This window comes from Oryzias latipes, chromosome 23, assembly GCF_053564925.1.
Source record: "Oryzias latipes strain Hd-rR chromosome 23, Olatipes_Hd-rR_3.1".
Taxonomy (NCBI): domain Eukaryota; kingdom Metazoa; phylum Chordata; class Actinopteri; order Beloniformes; family Adrianichthyidae; genus Oryzias; species Oryzias latipes.
Genome location: NC_136259.1, coordinates 2,837,642 through 2,854,041, shown reverse-complemented (window position 1 = coordinate 2,854,041; position 16,400 = coordinate 2,837,642). Strand labels below are relative to the sequence as shown.

The window sequence follows — 16,400 nt, the reverse complement described above, 5'->3', positions numbered from 1 at the left end:
CAATAAAAATGCTTTTATTTTGGGGGAAAGTTCCAAATTATTCGTTGCAATTTGTAGTTAGTCTTTTCTCTGTATTGATGCCAACTTGAAATGACCAACAAAAGGAATCCGAGGCACACAATTAGTCTGAAAACTTTTAAAGAAAAGTTGAAACATTCTCTAAGAACAGTCAATTGTTGAAACTTTATGCTCAGTCAAACAAGAGGGAAATTTACTTCACGTTTTTAGCCCTTTAAACGCCTGTGTGTTTAAAACCCAAAACTACCGGAATTGGAAAACAGCGTTATATTTAAGCTAAACTATAAGAAAATGTATATCGACATGTTGTGATATGAGGGCATTCATATGCCTCTGTGACTAATAACTGGTTTTCACATTAACAAAAATTAAAATTACATTCAGGCAAATTGTGGGGCAACTAAAAACTTTTTTTCCCAAACACATTGGGTCCTGCGTGAGGCGCCAGTTTCATTCTGCCGTGGTCTGAAGACAATTTGAAGTTGTCTCGCCTTTCAGCGTTTTGGGAATAAAAAAAAAAAAGTTATTTTAGTTTTTGATTTAAAAAAAGACGTTGTATCGGTGGCATAAGGGAGAGAGGTTTTAAAGAACCGAACGGAGCCGCTGCGGACTGAGCCTGAGGTTAGTCAATTAGCCGGCAGAAAGAAAAAACGGACGTGGTTGTTGATCAACATGGTGTCAACATTGTGGGTATCCCTCGAACTATACGTCTTTAATGAAACTAGCAATAGTTTTGAAGGTCTTTATTTTTATAAAGGCTTTTCATGCAGATTTTATTTTTATACTGCATTATAGGGTGTTTGATAACTGCTTTGTAATTACTGTTACCGGTCATATGTTGCTCCTTGCAGACAGGAGGAGGCTTCTCACTCATCTGTCATGGTCGCAGCAGGTGGAAGGCAGCCTCATGGGATCAATTGGAGTGATCAAAAGTTGGCTTCTGGTGGCATGTAACCCAATAACTAGTGTGGGTTTGCCTTTACAATAAGGGCAAACTTGCATGCATGCATGTAAGTTACATGCATGTAAGCTACATGCATGTAGCTTACATGCATGTATCTTACATGCATGTAACTTACATGCATGTAAGCTACATGCATGTAAGTTACATGCATGCAACAGGAGATGACAGAGGGACTCAGATCTCAGTAGGAAGGCGTAAGGATCCTCAACTAATAATGGATTCGATTTATTTGCGCTTTTTCTTGTTGCTCAAAGCGCTTGCAGTGTGTCCATTATTCATTCGTTCCTCATTCATACTTGGTGATGGTAGCTACGGTTGTAGCCACAGCTTGGCAACCCTTGGCAGACTGAAAGAGGCGAGGCTGCCAGTTTGCGCCTACGGCCCCTCTGACCATCACTGGGACATTCATGCACATCCACACACCAGGCAGGGAGGGTGAAGTGTCTCGTCCAAGAACACTATGACAGCTGGCTGGGTGGAGCGGTGATCGAACCGCCGACCCGTTGGTCATTGGACGACCTGCTCTACCACCTGAGCCACTGCCGCCCATAAAATGACCTCATTTGACCTCTTGGATTGTGCTTTTACCTTGACCAAAACAAACTTGGGTGAGACATTTTAGGACTTGGAACCACGTCTCAACGGTCTGTACAATGTCCTTTTTTTTGTTTTTACTGGAACTCAGTTTCAATTTCCACTTGAGAGATATTAATATACTAATTTAGCTGTGAAAAAGCAGTTATTAGGCCTGTTCACACCGGGACGAATTTCGCCGGCGATTTTCGCCGACGTTTAACGCCTCGTGACTAAACAAAGGGCACCAATGTGAGTGTGCACACCGACGCGAAAAAACGCCACGCGCCAAAGCGTCAAAAAAAAACGCCTCGGGTTCGTTTTTTTTTTCCGACGCGTCGAAATCTATTCGACCAATGAGAACGGCGCTTTTTCACACGTGTCTGGAGCTTCTGAAGTTACAGTAAAACACAACTTGGGGGCGCTCAAACACAAAACTGCCTTGCTGAGCACACATACCAGCGAAGAAGATAGACGCCAAGTAGCGTCTACACAGCCGCGAAGCAATAATGACGGACATTCTAAAATATCCCCGAACCAAGTACCAGTTGGAGCTACTGGTGCTTGAAATATTCATGTTTTCTTTGTATGATTCTGACAAGCGCGTAAATACTTGCTCTCTTCTTCTGAGTGAAAAGCGACTTTAAGAAGCGTAAAGTTGCGCAGCGCCACCTTGTGTACAGGAGTATTTCTGTTTACATTAAGCGCCATCTAATGTCAGGGAATGAAATTGCATGTTCCCTCCACTCATCGTCAGCGAAAATCGCCTGGGTGTGAACACAAAAGACGTGGCGAATAACGCCTGGCGAATATTCGTCCCGGTGTGTACGGGCCTTTAGACATTCATTTATAGTTTTTTATTATTTATTTGATTTTACAGATTTTCAACATTTTGGGAAGTTTATTGCTTTTTTATAAAGTACTCTTTTTCTTCTGGCCATCTCTGTATGAAATTACGTTTTTAAAAAGAACGTAATCTGCATTTGATCTGTTTTTATCGCCATAATGTCTAAAAGGGCGAGAGCAGAGATTAGAACGACAAACTTTCCCAATCTGCTGCAAAATCTTGGATCAGTAAATATCGGTCCTCCCTTAAAAAGCCTTTTTCTTAGTCTCCTTCTCAGTTTATTTGGACTTTTTAAAAATATACTCTTAAAGTACTGCTGTTGTCGCAGAACGAGACATTGATGCATTTTATTTTTCCAGGTAAGCCACTAACCTGCCGGTGACGCATCCATCACCTCCAACATGGACAGTAAGTGTTGTGACATTTTTTGAATTTGAAATAACTTTGGTCGGTTGAAACAAAGAAGATGTCGTTTTTACAGGCGAGGACGATCTGGAGATTTTGACGGCTCTGATTGATGAGGACGGGGGCGAGAGTGAAGAGCAAGAGCAGGGGGATGGCGTGGAAGGCCTCTGTGACGAACACGACAATGAGGACGGAGGCGCGAGTGAAGAGCAACAAGACAACAACCTGGAAGACCTCTGTGACGAAGATGAGGACAGCGGCGCGAGTAAAGAACAAGGGCAGGAAAACGACGACCTGGAAGGCCTCTTTGATGAAGACGATGAAGAGGAGGAGTACAAAGACGGCATTGAGGGGGACATCTTGGCCACAGAGGATGTGGTGACAGAACTTTTTGGAGATGTGGACGACATCCAGAATGAGGAGAAGGATGCAGAAGGGAAAGCGGAGCGTGGAGGAGAGAACCCGGACGTGTCCAAGGAGGAATTGCAGGGTTTGTGCTGGAACGCTTTCAGATCTGACTCACGTTTCGAGGTTCTGTAATTCATCCAGCGCTTTGCTTCTCCAGAGGTCCTTCGGCTCATGCAGGAGAAGATGAAGAAACTGCAGGAGCAGCTGGATGCAAAGCAGAAGGATGTGGCCTCATCGTCCACTAAAGCACTTGGGGGTTTGAAACCACCGGCCGCACCTCTGCCGTCCAAACGATCACAAAAAAGCAAATCACAAGCAGGTAAAGCCAGGCTGCTAACCGGCCTTTGCTGTTTTACACACGCGCTTCCTTAACGTTTGTCTTTCTCGATTTTTATCTGCAGCGCCGTCGACATCCGGCGCAGCGACATCCGGAAGCTCCAAACTGCAGGAGTCCTCAGACTTCTCCTCTCAGCTGAACAATGCAGACTCATTCAAACGCAAACAGAGAGTGGCTCACGCTGCTAAAGCTGCTTCGTATTCCGGTAAAAATACAAAACATTTCCAACATTTCTAGCTGGGGTTACGTGGACAAAAGTAATCGGAAAGAACGCCTGATGGGAATAAAAATGCGCCGTTCGGAATACTCGGCCCCGGTCAGACTCATCCGGATCAAAATGTCTTTCCGATAAAGATGGATGGGTTATGCCGATTGTTGATCCGATCGTGGGGTTAGGTCATGCAAAGACGGTGCGGCGCTCCAGAGGAGGCTTTGGGACGCAAACAAGACCGGCCAGCTGCTCCACGCGAGCGAAGTGCGTCTCTGAGCAGAGCAGCCGGACTCATAGCTTTGTGTTTACGGGCAGTGGGGGTGCTTTGTTAGGGTGTCCGCCCCGCCTCTCTGGGCGAGTGAACTGCAGTGTCTCATGGGAGAACTGTGTCTCCGAGCAGAGCTCAGACCGCCCCAACAAATGCAGCACAGTCCTGAGAAACCGTGTAAACAATCACGTGGATTTGTGTTTCCACTCATGTCCAGACAAAATTAAGGCTGATGTTATTCCCACAGACTAACGTGCAGCCAAGATGCAGACGCCAGCATGACTGCATGGATTTGAACTGCCTCCACGGATAAATGTTGTTGTTGGCACATATTAGCTTAATCCTAACCCGGCTCTGTGCGGCCAAAAAAAACAAGCATCAAGCACTTAATACTAACCATAACCATAACAAAATCAGGTTCAGAAGATCATCTGTTCTATGCTGCAGCTTGTTTGTTTACAACAGAACTCGATATTTCTTCCTTTGCAGTCGTTTCTGTTATTTTAGAGAGTTCTGCGCATGTCCACATGATTTGTTCTGACCGTTTGTAAACGTTTGTTATAATCGTATAAAGTTCTTGGGGCCCATGAACACAGTTCAATTCTAATCTGATCTTTGATCCGATTAAAGATGTTTTTTTCTTCTTAGATTTGCTTTGTTTTTGTGTGAATACATTTTTGTCCGTGGTTTTCTCGTCAGAGGACAGAGGCCCGTTGGTGGAGATAAAGATCGGCAGCTCCTTCCAGCCTCTGGAGAGCAAAGCTGCAGCTCCCGTTCGCTCCCCTCCCGCCCGTCCCAGCACGCCAGCGGCATCGGCAGGAAGGCCTAAGCCGGCCCCTCTTCCTCCTCCCCCTCCCCCCAAAGACGTGGCCGTTGAGAAATACTCAGGACTCAGACTCAGGTGTAATGAAACTGCCAGTGACGAACGCTCACTCTGCTGTCTTTTTGCTTCATGCGTTTGCTTTCCGTCTGAATCAGAAAACCGCGGGTTTCCTCCGTCGAGATGGACCAGAAGATGGCCAGTCGGCGGCTGATCCGTCTGTCACAGGTGCCGGAGCGTCTGACGCGGGAGAAGCTGGAGGACAGCGACTGGGTGACGTTTGGCGTGCTGGTCGACAAGGCAACGCCACAAAGCAGTCGCAGCGTAAGCAAGCAGCGCCGCTCCTGCTGCTCATCCTGCTCATCCTGCTCATCCGTCCAGAGCCACAAATATTATTTAAAAAAAAAATAGTCTTCTGATTTTTGTTTAAAAGATCAGTTTGAAATCATCAAAACACGACAATTAAATCTACACTAGAAAATCTGCTGCAAACTAAAATAAACTCTTCAAATTTCTTCAAAAAGAACTTATAAACCCCCTCCAAGAAATATGTTTTTTTGTGGCATTTCCCTTAATGATGAAGGACACATATGAAGAGTAGAATCTTAAAATTTATTTTTTTGAGTGTTTCTTTATTCAAATTGCAGCGGATCACGATTTCTAATGAACTCCCACCGCCCTACAGAAACTATGTCCTAGAAAACAACACAGGGGTTTTTATTTTGGCCAAAAACGCTTTTACAAAACGCGAAAAGATGGCCAGAGAGGACATATTTATACAACATAACCACAAACATACGTATGGGGGGAGGACACAGACGCCCCAAAGACGAGCTCCAAAACCAACTTCTATGAGCCGTGGTCACAAACAGGGGAGCTCAAGGCGGATTCTCTTCCTTAACCTCCCATGTCAAACGATTCTATTGGCTGGTTGAGCATCTTCGATATTTTTAATTGGTTGACCAAAAGGCAGTGGAGGCAGGACTCCCCCCCCCCCCCCCCCCCCTCCCATCCCGATTGGGAGCCTTTAAGTTTGCAATCTAGTTGCAGTCTCGTTGTATTTTGGGCTGGAAAAAGTTTTCCAACAGTAAAGGAAACTTCAAACCCCTGGTGGAGTTTAAGTTACTTTAGAATTAATTTAAAGGAAATAATGAATTCTTTTTTTTAAATATTGTATTTAAGAACAAGCAGGGCTGACTTGTACATTGAACTGCAGTTTACATTTGAGTTATGGTTTAAAAAAAACAGTTTGTTTTCATTTAATATTGCAATTTTAAAAATGTAAGATGAAATTGTAATTTGCATTGCAAAATGCATTTTTTTAAAGTGCATCATCAAATCGCAAATTACATTATCCATTGAGAATTGCTTATTACTTTGAATTGTGGGAAAAAAACGTCCATATTTGCTGCTGGAGATTTTTTTTCTTCTGATTGCTTTCTTAAAACACGGCCATGTCAGGACAAACTGCAGGATGATCGGTGTTCCGTTCCTCACAGGGAAAAACGTTCAGCATCTGGAAACTCAACGACCTCCACGGCCTGGACGTGTTCGTTTCCCTCCTCCTGTTCGGAGAAGTCCACAAGGAGCACTGGAAGATGGAACCGGGAACGGCGATCGGGCTCCTGAACCCGAACCCCATGAAGCAGAACGACGGATACAAGGGGGTGAGCAGACGGACGGCGGCCATGGAAGCACGTCCTCATTCTTACCGCAGACAGAAAAACTTAAACATGACCGGAATATTTGATCAAATCGAATTCTTCTTAGAAAACTCAACTTGTTTGTTGTTTGAAAAACAATCATTTGGTCAAAAAGACAAGTATTTAATGAAAACATTAAATGATTGAGAACAGGACGTCTGCTGGTTGATCCTTCCGGTTCCGTTTCAGGATCATGAAAACTTTTCCTGATTGAACTTTGGGAATTTATTTGAAAGTTGTATTTTTTCCCTCCTTGATGATGTTTACCTCAAAATCCTCAAAACCATTTTTTTACAACAGTAGTGCAGAGTATTGGATCAAAATCCCTTTCAGAACACTTTACATCAGGGGTGGGCAAACGTTTGGACCCTGGGGCCACAAAGGGTTCTAACATTTGTCACAAAGGCCGAACCAGAGGCATGGTTTTTTTAATGATTTTTTTTCTAAATGATGGATTGTTTATTTCTGATCTCCTAAAGTGCAGCTGTTTCCCTGCATTACCTGCTGTCTGTATGTCAAATACTGACACCAACTAAACCACAGGCAGACAAAGAATACATTGATGGAAAATAAAGATACGTCATCAAAATGTCTACAATTCTTAATAAAGAATGACATTACTAGCATGAGCTGAGGAATCTAAAGGAACCATGATCCAGGCTGTGCTCCGTGCGCCAGAGACGCCCATTCACAGTTTCAGGCTGATACAAACTCTGTCATTCAACACATCATAGGAAACCAATAGTGGGCTACAGTTTTTTTTCCTAGCACTGAGCCCCACCGGCCCCCGATAAATTTGCCCCCCGGCATCACATGCCCCACTATTTGAGAAGCACTGGTTTAGCTAAAGGTTGAGGGGTTTAAGTCTTTAAAGAAATCAAATGTTTCCCCCTTTGTTTTTAATAACCTAGTACCTTAAGTGCAATCGGGAATCTTGAGACGATCCCAGAAAGCTTCAAATAATGTCTGCTGAAGAATCAGCAGAATGTCAGCATTCGGGTTCATTTTGCTTATTCAGAAATGGATTTTTAAAATTATTTTTTTAGGTGAGTCTGACGGTGGATCACCCACAGAAGGTGCTCGTTTTGGGCGAAGCTCAGGACTACGGCACCTGCAAAGCCTCGAAGAAGAACGGAGATCCCTGTTCTCAAATCGTCAACTTGGTGAGTCCTAAGTGAAACCGCGTTTCTTCACCTCCTCCTCCTCCTTCACCTCCCTTCACGATCCGCTCCTCTCTGCAGTACGAATGCCAGTACTGCCAGTACCATGTCAAGGCCCAGTATAAGAAGATGAGCTCAAAGAGGGCGGAGCTGCAGTCATCGTTCTCTGGAAAAGGCCCAAACACCCTGAAGGGGAAGGGGGGCGGCCTCAGACAGCGCCTGTGTCAAGATGGCTTCTACTACGGCGGCGTGTCGTCTTCTGCCTGCGCCGCCACGCTGTGAGTGCAGCTTTGTCCTGGAGGAGTGATCAGAGAGATCTGTCAGGACGCTTCAAGGCTGTTCATTGGTTAAACCTTTGTTGGTTCAGATTTGTGCTTTAGAATTAGCTTTTATGTTACAAACAGTGAAGTACTGTCCTGAAACACAACAAAGTTTATTGTAAACATTTGGCTCAGCAGCACATGAATCATGACACGTCTGTTTTCTGAAAGGCCGTCCTCATTTTCATCTTTTCCAGAACTGCTTCCAAACCGAGCAAACCCCAGCAGAAGACTCTGGAGCAGCTGTTTGTGAGTGGCTCAGCTCAGCTCGTTAGGCGCGCCAAGCAGATAGGTAGGAGCTGCTTGGTCTGTTTGTGGTTTACCACAGACTCAAGGAGGGAGTGACTTAGTTTGTTTTATTTAGTAACTCTGTGGTTGATGTCATCAGATGTGAAGATGCTCTTAACCTTTCTTAGCCTCTACCTCTGTGTCTGCCATGGATGCAGTTAGAAATTGGGTTTTGAGCAGCTTCCTAACCTAACCAGATATCTAACCTAACCAGCTTCCTAACCTAACCAGGTTCCTACCTTAATCAGATTTCTACCTAATCAGCTTCCTAACCTAACCAGAATCCCAACCTAACCAGATATCTAACCTAACCAGATATCTAACCTAACCAGGTTCCTAACCTAACCAGGTTCCTACCTTAATCAGATTTCTACCTAATCAGCTTCCTAACCTAACCAGAATCCCAACCTAACCAGATATCTAACCTAACCAGATTCCTAACCTAACCAGATTCCTAACCTAACCATATTCCCACAGCAGCAAGCAGAATATGTTTGATTTTAAATTGAACTAGATTTGGTTAAAAAGATGATTTGGCAAATTATCACACTAAGACCAATTTAGTTTGGTTTTAAAACCCGTTTAAAAAAAAAAATTAAGTAAACAAAAGAGGAACCTTTAACCACAAACATACACATTCACCAGCTAATAGAAAAGCCTTTTTAGTCTTAAAAATAAAGGAAATAGCATTAAAGCTGAATCCATTCATGTTTTTGTTGAAACAGTGTTGTATTTTAGGTGTAGAGGGATCGATTTTGTTGCTTATTTCTAAACCTCCTCCTATAGAACACACTAACCAGGTAACCAGCAGAGGGCGGGGACATCTACAGAACCTTGAGGACTGCAGGTTGACGGGTCAGGTGGAGGAGGTCGCTGACCCTCATTGTTTATTTGTGTCTTCCAGCAATGCAGTCTGGAGAAATGTCCGGCTGCTCCAATGAATTCAAGAGCCTGATGTCGGTGCCGACTCCTGGAGCTCTGCAGCTGAAGCAGCACCTGACGCAGAGCAGCCAATCAGGTGATCCTCCTGAGCCACACCTTATTCACACGTTTATGCAGGTTATTATTCATATACTTACTTTTATTCAGAGTTTTTAGTGAAACTCTGGTTGGACGGTTAACCCGTTAACTCCGTAGTTTTAGCTCCGGTGTTTCGACTACCGGAACTTTTCTGCTGTTTACACAGAATTCCTGCAGAAAAAAAGCAGCGCGTCGTTGATGTGCAACACTTTACAATGTAAACCAGCTGATTATTAAGCAACACTTTGTGTGTTTAAAGCCGCTCTTCGCCGTGTCAGAATCAGCTGATTCGTGTTGATCCCGTGAGCAGTGGAGTGGTTGGGGTAGGTCAAAGGGCGTGTTAGTCAGATGTGTTAAAGCTGTTTTGAGCTGCTTGATCAATAACCATCTCTGTTTATGAAACGCCTGTTCAGCTTCTTGAAATTTCTCAAAAGGCAAATTAGTCCATCCATCCATTTTTCAAACTCGCCACATCCCTTTTGGGCTCACTGGGTTGCTGGAGCCTATCCCAGCCACTATCAGTCGGTTGCATGACTGCACAACAACAAGCCCACCTAGGGACAATTTACAGATACTAATTAACCTATGAAACATGTTTCTGGACTATGGAGGAAGCCAGAGTATCTGGTTTCCGTGCACAAAGAGAACAGGCCCACTCCATGCAGAAAAGGCCCACCCAGGATTTGAACCAGAACCTTCTCACTTAGAGGCAAGAGAGCCAACCTCTACACCACCGTGCAACCCTTTAAAAAAACCCTTAATGATCTTATTTGTGTTAATATTTGGTAATGTGTTTTAGAATAGAATAAAACTTTATTATTTCACCCTTAGTTATTTCTTCATGTTGTACTGTTGTACTTCTTTTTAGCACCATGAGTGAGGGAAGGGGAGAGGATGATGACACCTGTGCGATGTTCAATGTCATTCATGTCAAAAGAAAAACGCAGAGTCCGTCTTATCACGCGGCTGTGCCTCTGTTGTAGCGTTGCTACAGTGTTTGTCCGCCATATATAATATTGCGGTTCATGAGAACTTAGCCAGACATCAAAGCGGTCCGTGGGCCATTAAGGTTGGGGGTCGCAATTGTAGCGGACAGGGTTGGACGAGGTGGCTGTTTGGTCGCGTTCTAAGTTCCGGAGTTCATTGAACGCATCAAGCAGAGACGCTGATTGGCCCTCAGTTCTGTCGCTCAGCCTGTCGTTGGGGAGTTTGGACCAATGGGGTTCAGCTATGAGCTGAATAAGGGAAATAGGAGGGCGGGAGCGGTGGAATAAAAAGTGGGGGGGGGCGCTGTCGGCGGAGGGACTTAGGAGTTGCTGAACGAGGTTGTATGGCGTTGGTTACGGCCGTAGTAACCAGAATAAAGAACCTTAAAAGAGGTTAAGCCTCGGTGTGGGAAAGGGACGCTGCTATATGGTATGGCTCTCACGAAATGATATTTAAAAGTAAGTGGTGTTTATGGCTCTCTGCCAAAAAGGTTCCCGACCCCTGTCCTGGACTGTTAACGCTAAGAACTCTTAAGTATTTAATATTAATATGTCATATAATCAACTCAGCCTTCATTCAAGCTTTCTTCACCGACTTCAGGCTCCAAAAGTCCTGCCGGCGCTCCTCTTCAGTCCATCTCAGCGTCCGAGCTGCTGAAGCAGCAGAAGCAAAAGCAGCGGGAGCTCCAGGAGATCCAGCGCCGGCGGGCCAACGAGAGGCAGCAGCAGAGGAACGGCGGCGCCTCTACATCGCCTCAGAACCAAGGAGGTCTGGTGTCGCCGCTCGCTGCTTCTCAGGCTCCCGGCGACACCCAACCCCCCACCCCGACGCTGGGACGAGGTTTCTCTGCGGGCGACGACATCCTCTTCTTCGATGGCAGCCCTCCTCCAGCCGCTTCGTCCAGCCTGTCCGCCGCCAAGCTGGCTGCTCTGAGGAAGCTGAGGGCCAAAGGGGCGGGGCTTGAGAAAGAGGACCCCAACGCTGTGAAGAGGAAGAGGATCGACAACAGTGAGATCAGCGCCCGAGTGGAGAAGAACCGGAGCTCACCCAAAGGTGCAGAAACGCCTTTTCTTACTGTATATTTATGTACCGCAGCGGTCCTGGACTACTAGATTGTTTCCACAATTCTTCGTTCACATATTTCACTCCTGATCCTTTTGTAAATTTGGAACGGCGTTATTGTGGCGAGCTTCCAAAAGTGGCGTTTTTACCTTTTTTTACTGTAATTTTGTGAAAATGTAAAACATGAACGTTTGGCTCAAGCTGAACGAAACGATACGCTACATGATATGAGTATATTAGGAATGTGGGCGTGGTTAACAAAAGCCCCTCGTTACCAAGGAAATTCAAAAATGTACTTTTAATAATTCTGCCAAAAATTACATCGATCTGTCCGTCACCCCCAGGCGACCAAAAAATCAAATGGTTGCTATGGAGATAAAACGAAAAAAAAGGATATTTTATGATTTTGTCAGTGCAGCTCGGGACATGTGGCTTTAATTTTATGTTTTGCAGCATTTTTGTAGACAATTTAAAACTAAATTTCTTTTATCTGTTGTTTTTTTTTTAATCTTTATGAATCAAAGTTTTTTCACCATGCTACTGCAGAACTGTATTTTATAGATAATTGATGTTTTATAGTAATTATATTAAAGGCGACAGGAAATCTGGGTTTGCTTCCCAGGGTGTACAATGAGCCAAAATCCAGTGTGGGTCTTTAGGCAGGACCCTTCACGCTGCTGCCTATTAGGGTTGTTATGGAAAAAACCACGACTCTTCATGTCGCCCGTGCAGAAGAACTGGGTAAGGAGGAAGAAGAGCCGGCCCTGAAGAAGAAGCGAGAGGAGCTCCGCTACATCCAGTCTGAGGAGTTCCAAAAGATCCTCAACGCTAAATCTCGCCATGAGACCGTCCTCCAAGCGGTATCGTTTCATCTGCAGTCAACATGAGCTTTGCAAAGACTGTGACCCGGTTGAGCATTCAGCACGTGCATCCTGGTCTGTTTCAGGCCGAGTACCAGCTGCAGGAACGCTACTTTGATGCTTTGGTCAAGAAGGAGCAGATGGAGGAGAAGATGAAGGGCATCAAGGAGATGAAGTGTCGAGCCGTCACCTGTAAAAAGGTACTGAGCCCGAAATATCAGCTTCTGTCGGACTGGAAAGGTATTTTAGAGCTCCTGATAGAAACAGGACGTTCTACAGCTTTTTGAGGGGTCCCAGTGTTGCAACCGTTGACCGTAAAATAGGAACTGGACTGAACAACCCCTCCCTCCTTCGCGGTCTAAACAGGAAGTACCCATTAGTCCCAAAAAGCTAAAAGCCCATAGATTTCTATAGAAACAGCTGTTACTCATTCATTACGTTAGTCAAAATAACCCTTCTTGTTCATCTACCTTTTATTGACATGCTTCTGCTAATCCTGATTATTTTTCATGATGTTTCTGCTGTAGTTCAAGTAGAGTACGGAGCCTGTGACCTGACATGGGTTAATAAATAAATAAACAATTGCCACTAAATAATAATTCACGTGATAAGTCGTTCATAAACACAGATGTGAGCAATAGTTGAATTTGCAGCAGATACCTTCTCATTTCTGTCTGTGTGTCTCATTACATGGAAGACACGGAGGATGTTTAGAGATCGGATTTATTTCTTTTAAAAAGCTCTACAAAAGCATCGGTGATCACGTCTCCATGTCTGCGTTCGTTCACATCCCGCTTCGTTCTCCATCCTGCCACTAAAGCCGCTTTCCGCCGCTACTTCCGTGTCACTAGCCGTGGTCACACGCGCAAAATGTCTTGATGGGATCAATGGACGGATTACAATCCAACCGTGTGCATGGGACCAGAACAAACGTTCATGATCAACAAACGTTGATGGTCATGCTGGCATCCAGACGGGATGTTGTACTTTTACTTTACTCTAGCATGAAGAATAATATTCAGGACGTGCTGAGGTAACTTTAAAGTTAGCAGTCACTTTACATCCAAAGTCTACATATTTCGTACGTTACCCATCATGCATCACACATATCCCATAATGCATCTCGACCAATCAACGTGTCACTGTAACTGTGGTACCTTCAAATAGTACAGGAAAGATGTATATCAGAATATTACATGGTTAAGCAGAAAGCCATCCATGTTTATGAATGACTTACCACGTGAATTATTATTTTGTGGGAACGCATTATTTACCGTATTTATTTTTCCATGTCAGGTCACGGGCTCCATAGTGAAGCTTTTTTTTTAAATAAAGAAATCTGATCTCTAAACATCCTCCATGTCTTCCAGAAATATACAGGGAACTCTCCCTGTAGGGAAAACATTAGGTGGTAGCTCCTCCCACTTGCTCCTCCCACAAGCCTGTGGGGCGTCGAGCAGTATTGTTTTCTATCTGTAAGGCGACCTTGGGTGTCTAGAAAGGCGCCATATAAATAAAATTCATTATTATTATTAAATTATATTCAGCCTCCTGCTGAATTAAAACTCAAAGCAACAACATATACGATTAATGAAAGTGAACTGATTAATGCTTCAAATAAGTGTTCATAAATGTTATGTTTTAACAAACAAATGTGTTTTATGTGTCTAAAAATAGAAAGTTTATGACCTGATAAAGAATATATGTTGCTCTGCACGATGGCAGCCATCCTGAATTACTTTTTTTTAATTAATTGTAATTTTCTGCCCTTTTAAAATGAGATAAACTTTTAAATTAAGCTACAAATATTCATATTTAGATAATACTCTGGTCAATTATATTTGAAATTTTGGACGTATTGCTATAAAAACCTTTAAAGTAGGTATATTGATTCACTTTTCTCCCAAATGTATTTAAGCTAAGACTAGAATGACACATTTGAGTATAAATTAGAATGTGTCTGTAAAGTCGAATGAAGCTTTCAGGCTCTTCTAAATCATAGAAGCCCGTTTCCTGAAGCAGAAATACTCACCATCCCAAAGAAAACCTCTGCTTTAAAACAAAAATAAATATTGTCTCATCAGAGAGAGCGATAGTTAAAACATATGTTTTTGAGATCAGATGATTAAGAAAGATATTTACAATTTATTTTAAAAACAAATCAATACATTTTAGTGAGGAATTAATTGTGAGTTCGTTATGTCTGATATTAAGATACTTAAACTAAAACCAAAATAATCAGTTTAGCTGTAGCTTTTAGGTAGAACATGCGCGCATTATTTCCCGATCAAAGCTCTTAATGTGTCTTTTGTTTGTCTTTCAGTGCAGCTACACCTACTTTAAGCCGGCGGATCGCTGCGTCCAGGAGAGTCACGACCTGCGGTGGCACGACGCCGTCAAGCGGTTTTTCCGGTGTCCCTGCGGGCAGAGAGCCATCGCTCTGGACCGACTGCCGCACAAACACTGCAGGTCCGAGGCCACAAAACCAGAGAAAATCAGCTGCAAAGCTGCACGTTCCATCCTCTCATTGACATGTTTCCCTTTCCAGCAACTGCGGCCTGTTCAAATGGGAGCGTGACGGGATGCTGAAGGTGGAACAGACGGAACGGAAATGCACCAACGGGATCCAGTGTGTTCAGGACTTTAACCCATGTCTTTATGTTGCAGGAGAAAACTGGACCAAAGCTGGGGGCGGAGCTTCTGCTACCGCGAGGAGAGGAGCACGCCAAGTTCATCAACAGTCTAAAGTGACCTCAGCTTTTAGGGTTTGTGGTGTTTTATGTGTGGTTTTAAACCTTTTTATCTGGATGGAATCACTCTTCAAATGTCATTTTGTTCAGGATTTGCTGGAATTTGCCGATAAATCAACATTTTTGTCTTAAATGTCTTTTTCCGAATCATGTTTTGTACATGTGTGGCTCTTACCTCGTCAAAATAAAAGCTTCTTCTGTTAAAATGCAAAATCCAAAACCTTTAAAGGAGACGTTTCTTTCTGAATTTTACACATTCTCATGATTTAACCAGGAAAAAAACAGCATTGAATACTGTGAATACAATTCCAAACGTTTGTTATGATTATGGCCTCTTCTTGTGGTCAAAGGTCAACCAAACTTCGGTTCGGGTCAAAGACTCATTTGAAATTTTGTTCAAATTGCTGGAACCAAAGTTTTCTTTTTCCCAATTGTGAAAAAAATGTGAACATTGCAAATTTCACACTTTGCCTCAACATGGCCCCCAAAGTAGTAGGTCCTGTTGCCATCCCATAATTCTAAAACTTCCTTTAAACTTCTCCTACACATGTGTTTTGGTTTAGTGGATTTAGAAATGTTATTTGGAGCCCCATAAGAGACTTTTTTTAACGGTTTCATTTTTGGGAAGGAGAGTTCCCAATTCCCAAAATTCCTTTTTACCAGCTTCATTCATTTTATTCATCTTCTATATCGGTTTTTGTCCCTTTCTATGGAAGCATTTCTGTTGCATAGTTGAAAAATAAAAGTCAAAACCAGAAATGCTTTTTTCATTATCAAGATGAAGCTGCATTTGTTGAATCCTCCAAACCGCTTTTTCCTCTTCAACACCGCTTATTCTGTCACGTAATAACATTTTTGCGAGGTGGATGTGAAAACGAAACGCAGTGTCCTCTTTGCATTTTTAATTATGTCACAGAAAGAAAGAAAATGAAAAAGCATGTCTGTTAATCCATTTTAATTGTCAAATTAGATATTTCTAATTGGATTTTGCTACACATTTACCAGAAAACTTGAAAATGAAATGTCAGATACCATTTTCTTTATCATTTTAATTGACAGAGTCTTAGAAGAACAGAAAAAGCGGTTTGGTGGATTGTTTTTTCATTTTACTTTTGAGTCAACAAATGCAGCTTTATTTTGAAAATGAAAAAGCATTTCTGGTATTGACTTTTATTTGTAATTATGCTCCACAAATGCTTCCATACCTTTCTGGGTCAGGGGGCTGCTGGAGCCTATCCCGGCCACTAGAGGGCGGTATAGGCTACATTGTAGCCCAGATGCTAGTTGCTTGCAAATTTCTGAGAGTTTTGAGTATTTGGCCAAATTTTCCCTTAAAAGGCGCAGTAAAAGAATAAATGATTCTACTGCAGATCAGACTGAGTTTCTGGGCGTATTTGCA

At 43.3% G+C, this 16,400-nt stretch overlaps 1 protein-coding gene across 2 annotated transcripts; it reads left to right on the top strand.

Annotated features, from left to right (window-relative positions):
- Positions 1-440: 440 nt before the first annotated feature.
- Positions 441-15,221, top strand: mcm10 (minichromosome maintenance 10 replication initiation factor). 2 transcript variants are annotated; one of them, XM_023952547.2, is made up of 18 exons: positions 441-639; positions 2,762-2,810; positions 2,884-3,297; positions 3,373-3,534; positions 3,617-3,757; positions 4,731-4,932; positions 5,010-5,175; positions 6,351-6,518; positions 7,601-7,717; positions 7,796-7,992; positions 8,232-8,326; positions 9,227-9,340; positions 10,930-11,382; positions 12,124-12,251; positions 12,338-12,451; positions 14,575-14,720; positions 14,800-14,842; positions 14,919-15,221. In XM_023952547.2, exons 2-18 carry the CDS (start codon positions 2,804-2,806, stop codon positions 15,000-15,002), a joined length of 2,751 nt encoding a protein of 916 aa, XP_023808315.1. In that variant the 5' UTR covers positions 441-639; positions 2,762-2,803; the 3' UTR covers positions 15,003-15,221. The 2 variants fall into 2 exon arrangements, with proteins under 2 accessions (XP_023808315.1, XP_078798424.1); XM_078942298.1 differs by having other exon boundaries at positions 473-704.
- The last annotated feature ends 1,179 nt before the right edge of the window (positions 15,222-16,400 follow it).